General features: G+C 23.8%; 1 protein-coding gene across 1 annotated transcript; it reads right to left on the bottom strand.

Moving 5' to 3' along the window:
- Positions 1–110: 110 nt before the first annotated feature.
- PRSY57_0419700 (pre-mRNA-splicing helicase BRR2, putative) lies at positions 111–8,657 on the bottom strand (the record flags this gene model as incomplete). The annotated part of the gene is made up of 1 exon (XM_012906050.2): positions 111–8,657. One exon carries the CDS (start codon positions 8,655–8,657, stop codon positions 111–113), a length of 8,547 nt encoding a protein of 2,848 aa, XP_012761504.2.
- Positions 8,658–8,858: the final 201 nt, after the last annotated feature.

Below are 8,858 nucleotides of genomic sequence, written 5' to 3'. Positions count from 1 at the left end.
AAAAATAATAATAAATAATAAATAATAAATAAACATAATATATATATATATATATATATATATATATATGCATGTATTTTTGTACATGTTTAGAAGAGAAAGCTGTCTTCTTACTCCTCCACGTTAATCTTAAACTCGTACTCCTGGTCACACCCAACATAACAATCATTGATCACATAAATTACTACGTCATAGGTATTTGGCTTGTCAGGCAATTCGAAATTAATTTTTATATGATTGATACTTTTCAATAAAGATAATTTTTTGATAGATAAAAGTAAATTCATTTTTTTAATTCCGATAACGATCCACCACATTTCTTCTTTTTCAAAAGGTAAATAAAGGGAGTGTGCAAAAATCACAGCATCATCTGTTAAATCTCTTTCTATGGTTAAATTAAGTTGTGCAATTTCATTAACTTTATAAGATTTATCAAGATCGATTTCATATTGTACTTCAATAATTGGAAAAATATTACAAACATTTGCGATTTCACTTCTTTGTTTTTCATTCAGATGTTTTAATAAAATATCTCTTGGTTCATCTTCAGCATTTATTAAATCATACACATCCACTATTTCTAAATCGTTTGCTTTTTTAATTAAATGTTCATCAAAATGAGGTAATTGCCATAAATTGGATTGATCAGTAGTACTCTTCATACTTTGTGTTAACATTTGTGAGACCTCCATAACAAATAAACAGAAATTTAAAATATTATTACTACTTATAACATCAATTAAGGAATTTATTAATTTATATGCTTTTAATAATACAGTTTTTGTTTCTTGTATATAATTCAGAGGTAAACTATATCTATGGATATGTGCTTGTAAAAGTATAAAAGCTTTTAAATGAGATGTAAAATAAATAGGTACACTCATAAATTGTAATAAATTAATATATTGATCTTTTTTATAATCTTCTGATTTCGTATCTTTATTTAAATGGTCTTCAATGTTTCCATTTTTTAAATTATTTTCATTATTAATAGAAAGTTTTAAAAATTCATATGTTACTTGTATATTACATGCTTGAGCAATTTTTAAACATAGAAATATATCATAATTATGTATTTTTAATATGTCATTAAAAATATTAGAAAGACATATTATTTCAAAAATTCTTGATTTCTTTAATGTTTTTAAAGATAATACATATTGATTAAAAAAATGAATAATATGATAATCTAAATTATAAAATGATGATATAATACCCAAATTACATGGTTTAATATCCATAGTTTGTTCTTCTATATTTATACAATTAGCAAATGATAATATTTCCATATTATTTTCTATAAGTTCAGATAAATAATCTGATATATGTTCATTTGATATCCCTTTTAACCCATAATAATTCGGATTTTTTTTTATACGTCTATAAAAGAAGGACCATGTTAACCAATCGATAGCATCTTGATAATTTTCTATAGTACTCATAACAATTTCATTATTTAAGAAATTTGGTAAATTATCTTCAATATTTGATTCTACAGTTAATGGTTCATATATAAAATTTTTATAATATTCTTTTTTAGTTATATATGTATATATATATACAAAAGCTTTGGTATCTTCATTTTGTCGTCCAGCATAGCTTATCATTTCTAATATATTCTGTATACTATAATCTTCTTCTTTATTGTTATGGAAATGTGTTATAATAGTATCTAATATAATAACATTATTTGCATAAACATTTAAACTGTAAATATAATCATAAGAAACAATTAATATTTGTATCGTTTTTTTATCAAATAATATTTCCACAATTTTCTTTTCTATTTCTGTCATATTATTATGTAAATAGCAAATACCTTTTTTCATAAATTGTATTAACATTTTATCATTAATATAATCAAATACATGTTCTTCATTCATATTATTTCTATTATTACAATGTTTCCCCTCATTTTTATAAATATTACCATTATTATTATTATTACTACTTGAAACATTAATGTTATTTTCTGACAATTCCTTATTCTTAATACTATCCATATTAGATATATTCAAATTAATCATATTATGAATGCTTTTAGCTAGCTCCTCTACATTTGTACTATTATTATATAAATCATTATTCCTAAATGTTCCAGATTTGTGTACATTATTTGACGTTCCACCATCATCTGAATTGTTATTTATTAAATCATTCTTCTCATTATCACGACTAATTTTATCATCTTTGTTGTAGGAGAACAAATTGGATATCCACCCTCCTTTTTTCTTTTCTTTTTCTTCATTCTTAGGATCATTTTGATCAGTAGAAAATTTATATGTGCCGTATTTATCATCTTCATAATTTTCAAAAAGAGAAAAATATTTAAAATTATCATTATAAGCTGAAAGGATTAAATCTAATGCCAATGTTTTACACATCTTTTGATCTGTTACAAAAATAATAACATTTTGCATTTTTTTTTTTTTTGGTATTATATTCTTTAATTTTCTTATATTTTGATACACTTGTCTTTGCATGGATATATATCTATTTTGTTTATTCATAATATTAACTGCATGTAAGTATATTTCAATAGGTATATCTCTTACAGTTGATAAAAAGTTATAATAATCATTTTTTTTACATCCGATCCATTCAGCGAAATCTTTTGAATTATATAAGGAACAACTAGATAGACACAATATTCTATTTAATCCTATATAATCATAAATGTGGTCAATTGTAAAATTTTGTAATGCATTTATAGTTTGTATAAAATCATCATCCTCCTCCTCCTTCTTCTTCTTCTTCTTATTATTATTATTATGATTGTTATGTGTTATATTTTTCTTATTATCCTCTTCTACATTATTCATTTTGATAATATCTATATTTAATATCGACATGATTAAATTATCATTATTTTCATTATTGTGTTGGTTTTTTTTTTCTGATTTATTTAAATTTAATTGTGTAGATATATATCTTATTCTACTTATTAATATTTCCATGATTCCCCCTTGTACCGTATCCAACAATTCCATATGATCAAATATATAAAAAGAAACCGTTTGGAGAATTTTTTTCCTCCTCCATTTTTTTGATATGTTATCATAATTTGATGGGTTGGATAAAATAATATGATGTGTTTGTAATAGCTTCATATCAATTTGTATATCTCCTGTTAGTATACACATTTTCAAATTAAATATTTTTTTCAAGGGTTGCCAATTTTTAAATGTTTTTATGATTACATCATCTAAGGGTGCTATATAAACAATTTTTATTAAATCTATTAAATTATTATTAAATAAAAGATCAGCTAGTTTTTTATCATTAATAATTTTATATACATCTTTTTGTTTTTTAATATAAGTATTGATAAAATTATATAAACAATGTAAAAATTTCAAGATCTTTATGATACCTAATTCGGCTGGAATTAAATAATGTTTTGAATTTGAACTAGCTATTAGTACATTTCCGTTATTTTCAAAAAGAGATGTAAATATTTGTGTATGTATAGAATTAAAATAATCTAGATTTCTTATATTATTAAAAAAAGTATGTGCTTTTTGATATTTAATTGAATGTATAGGTAAAGGTTGTAAATCCAACAATTGTGTAGAATAAAAATTTTGAGAAGGTAGAATTAAATCTTTTAGATATAAATTAATGGTAGCTTCACATTCTAACCATTTATCTGAAATGACTTTGACAATATAGAAAGGATTATCATTAATGGGTAAGAAAAATGTCAACACATGATCATCTAAAACATCTGATGGGTTATACATATTGTTCTTCGTCTTATTATTATTATTATTATTATTATTATTGTTGTTGTTGTTTCTTTGCGTTTGGTTTAAGATATCATTTTTATAATTTTTTTTGAGCGTAAATAAATCATAATGTAATATACTTTCATTTGATATATCAAAAACAAATACCCAGAATAACATAAAATATCCATGATATTTATGGTTATATATAAAATCTGGTGCTATATTTAAATCAACTTTTAATATTTTATGATTAATAGGCTGGATATATGCATTTAATTCTAACTTTGGAAAATGATGTACTAATTTAAATATATTTTTTGCTATTTTTTTATTCTTAAAAATAGTTATATATTCATTTAAATTCATTGTTAAATAATTCTTGAATGTAATATTTTTTTTTTCAATTATTCGTATCAGTTCTGTACTTAATAAACCAAATTGTCTTAAGGGTGTCATAGTACTCCACATCCTTCTTTCAATCATTTTACAAAACTTTAAAGTTAATTTTATTAAATTATAAGAATTTTTTTTTAAAGATATTTCAAAAAAGGATCTAAAAATACGTAATGCATTCTGATGTATATATACCATATCTGCATTTATAATATAACCATTCAATATTATATTGGATAAATATAATTGTAATAATATATTTATTTTTGTATAAGGAATATTTATAGATTCTTTAACAGGTATTGGTAATTTTTCCATTATAACAGATAATTCTGTTTTCTCTTCATCTCTTATATATATATTTTTAAATTCATCACTCATAGTAAATATTTTTAATAAATCTATCTCATTTGTATACTTATTTAATTTCTTATTATATATATCGATAGATTTATAATCAACATAATAATAACTACTAATTTTACCTATATAAGTACTACTAACAGTATTTAATTTTCTATTATATTTTATTAAATCATATTTTTCTAATATAAGAAAACATGAATATAATATATTGTACATCCTTCTTTTTATTTTTTCTATAAATTTATTATACTTATAATTTGTTTTTAAAATCGACATATAATCCATAACACCACTACTACTACTACTACTACTATTACGACTACTACGACTACTACGACTACTACTACTACTATTATTATTATTTATATTGTTATGGTCATGTTTCTTTGTTTTATTCTTCATATCTATAATATCCTTAAATTCTTCAATACCTTTAATTTTATCATTCGAATTTATTGTCACACCATATAAACTAGGACATTTTAACATACGTATATACATATATGTTTGCTCTAACCAATTCATAGCATCATCCATATTCTGAATGTTTTTTAAAACAATCTCCGCATTTATAATATTAACAATATTATTAAGTAATGTAGATTCTATAAATAATTGTTCGTTGTTTAAAGATAAATATAATTGTAAGTTCTTATGATCTGTTATTATAATAGCTTTACCGCTTTTATCATATTGTGGTCTACCTGAACGTCCAACCATCTGTAAAACATCCATACTAGATAATTCATCAAAATCTCCTATATTAATGTTATAAACACTCGTACCTTTAATTATTACTGTATGAGCAGGTAAGTTAATACCCCACGCTAAAGTACTTGTACAAACTAAAACTTGTATATGTCTATCAGAAAATAAATCTTCAACCAATTTTCTGTCTAATCTTTTTAATCCTGCATGATGAATTCCAAATCCAAATGGTAATATCTCTTTTAATTCTTCATTTATTACATGCTCTTTTTCCGATAATAATATTTCACTCGATATTTTCTTATCTATTAAAAATTTACTTAAGTTATCGCTTTTCATAAATCTATCAATCAACAATTTCGATGTTCTATAAGTTTCCTTTCTACTATGAACAAAAATTAATATCTGATTCTTTCCAGCTTCTTCAAGTACTTTCTCATACGTTAACTCATTCATAAGAGCATACTTCTTAATTCCTTTCTTTTCTTTTATACCTATATAATGTTGTTCTATTTGTACTGGTCTAAAGGAATGATCAAAATAAAATATACCCCTCTCAATATGAGCTCTTAAAAATATTCCGACATCTTCATAATTTGGTAGCGTAGCAGATAAACCAACCAATCGAATCTTTTTCTTTCTTATCGATATATGGTTCTTTCCATGCTTATTCTCTCGAAAAGAATTAACACCACCACCATCATAATTATTATCATCACTATTATTATTATTATCGTCACTATTATTATTATCATCACTATTATTATTATTATTATCACCATTGGCATCTCTATTTTTGCCTCGGAAACCTCCAGATGAACCATATGCAACGTCACTCATATCATATACCATCGTGTTATCCATATATCTATTTATACGTGCTATGATACTCTCCAAAACATTTCCTCGCATCTCATTCAACAAATGTATTTCATCAAATATAATCAATTTTATTTTGTGCAATAATATTTTTTCATTCCATTTTCTACTAATCACATCGAATTTCTCAGGCGTCATTACAATGACTTGACTATCGTCCAATTCTTTAGTACTTAAATTTACATCACCTGTTAATTCACTCACTTTAATATTCATACATTTGAGTCGTAAATTAAATGATTGCACCTGCTCATTTACCAAAGCCTTCATAGGTGATATGTATACAATCTTAAAATCCTTTCTATTAATGTTCCCACTTTTTAATCGATATGAATTAATAACATTCAAAATACATAATAAAGCAATATTGGTTTTTCCTGAACCCGTAGGAGCACATATTAACATATTTTCTTCATATTTATTAAATGCCACATCATATACTTTTGATTGTATTGGATTTAATTTAGTAATATTAACACAAGAAAATACTTCATGTGTCCACTCAGGTAATTCATTTATATGTATCAATTTTATTTCTTCTGGACATGTATAATAATTTATTTTATTATTTTTATTTCTTTTCATACCATCCATTTTATTATTTTTCATACTACTAATAATTATTTCATCATATTCTTTTCTTTCTATTCTTTTACTTTCTGGTGGTAATATTACTTCTTTATTAAAAAATATATCTTTATTCTTTTCTTTTGTTTCCAGTTTTTCTAAATCGATAAATTTATATTTCATATTATTAGAAAAACTTTTCTGTGTAGGTTCATTATCTTCTTTCCCTGACCCTCCTCCTTCATGATCTTCTTCTTTTACACCCTTTATGTTTTTTACATCTTTCACATTTATATTTATCTTTTTAATTGCGTCTTCTCCTTGCGAATCGCTATTATACAACTTTGTAGATTCGTAATAATTATCATCATCACTAACATTTTCGTCGTCATAATTTTTATGATCCTCCTCCTTTTCTTCTTCATCACCATCATCATCATCATCATCATCATCATCATCATCATCATCATCATCATGTATATATGTATAATCCATGTTTCCTTTTTTATTATAATCATTTATTTTTTTTTTTTTTCCAAACAAATTATCAGCTTCTTTCCTTATTATTTTACTAAATTCACTTTGTTTATTCTTTCTAACATTTTTAAAGTTACATAATTCATCTAAAATATCTTGTCCCTCTTCGGTCTTTTTCATCTCCTTTTTTATTTCTTCTTTTTCTTCTTCTGTTTGTGCCTGACCCAGTAAGGTGCAATAATATATTTTCCATCTATTTTTTATTAACACCCTTGCAATATGAAAATTTTCATATTTCAATATATGCATTAATTTATTCTCGCTTTCTTGTATATTATATATATTTAAAACATTTAAAACTTCTTTTTCTTTATCTAAACATAAAGAAGGATCTGGAAATATTTTATTTAATTCTCTTTGTAACCAATGTGAATCAATAACATTAATATTAAGTTCATCATTATCTTGAACATTCTTATTTTCTTCATCATAATACAAGTTCTTATTTGTATTTTTTAAACTTAAATAATTTTCGAATTTCTTATTTTTTTTATCATAACTTTTGAGATGGTTTATTTGGTTACCTTTCTTTTTCTTTTTTCTTCTCACACTATTATTATTATTATTATTGTTATCATCGACATCTTCATTATCTCCATATTCATCATCTCCACCTTCATCATCTCCATCTTCATCATCTCCATCTTCATCAACTCCATCTTCATCAACTCCATCTTCATCACCTCCATCTTCAGCATCTCCATCTCCATCATCATCTTCAGAAATGTCCTCCTCCTCAATATCATCACTCAACTCTTGTAATTCCATAGTCTCGTGATCATTCACATATCCCCTGCTGGTATTCCTTCCTATATTAAAATAATCATCATCTTCTTCAAAAATAACGGCAACACCCTCGTCATTTTCTACATATTCCCCTTCTTCTTGTTTATTAAAATCATATATTTCTTTCGATAAATTATTTATTTCAATAAATATATCATCACTTATATCTATTTCTAGTTCACTCTCCACCTGTTTCTTTTTCTCTTCATTATTTAATTCTTCATTTTTTAATATGTATAAGATTTCGTTACAAGCACTATTAATTATATCTCCTGTGTTATCACCTAATAAAAATCTTATCTTACTCATAAGTTTCGTATATATGTCTTCTGTATATTTTGTTGTCGGCTTATATAAAAAAATATCTTCAATGTTTACATTTAATACACTTTTTTCTTTATGACGAATTTTCTTATTAGATCGTCTATTATATTTATCATCATCAAAAATATCTTTTCTTTTATTTCTATTTATATCCATTTCTTTATTATCTCGTACTAACATAATATTCTTCTTATTCTTATTACTATATTCAACCTTATCACCCATCTTATATTTTAATCTTCCTACTAAACTCTCGCTTTCTCCGGTGGGTTCTTTGGTGTTCGATATTGGACCTTCCCTTTGTAAAACAAGGTTGGAGTTCATTCGATATTCGAATCGCTTAAATTTCTCATATTCCTCAGCCATCTTTCAAAAGGTTTATAATAACATATGACGTTTTATAAATTTATATGCACAAATATATATATATATATTTTATATATATATATATATATATGTATGTATTTATTTATATATGTTCATATATAATGCCATATATATTTCTCTTCTATAAATATTTTTTTTATATAAATATTTCTTATTTTTAATATCCTTCATTTGTTACAA

Source organism: Plasmodium reichenowi, chromosome 4, assembly GCF_001601855.1.
Source record: "Plasmodium reichenowi strain SY57 chromosome 4, whole genome shotgun sequence".
Classification (NCBI taxonomy): domain Eukaryota; phylum Apicomplexa; class Aconoidasida; order Haemosporida; family Plasmodiidae; genus Plasmodium; species Plasmodium reichenowi.
This window is presented reverse-complemented; position numbering and strand designations above follow the sequence as displayed.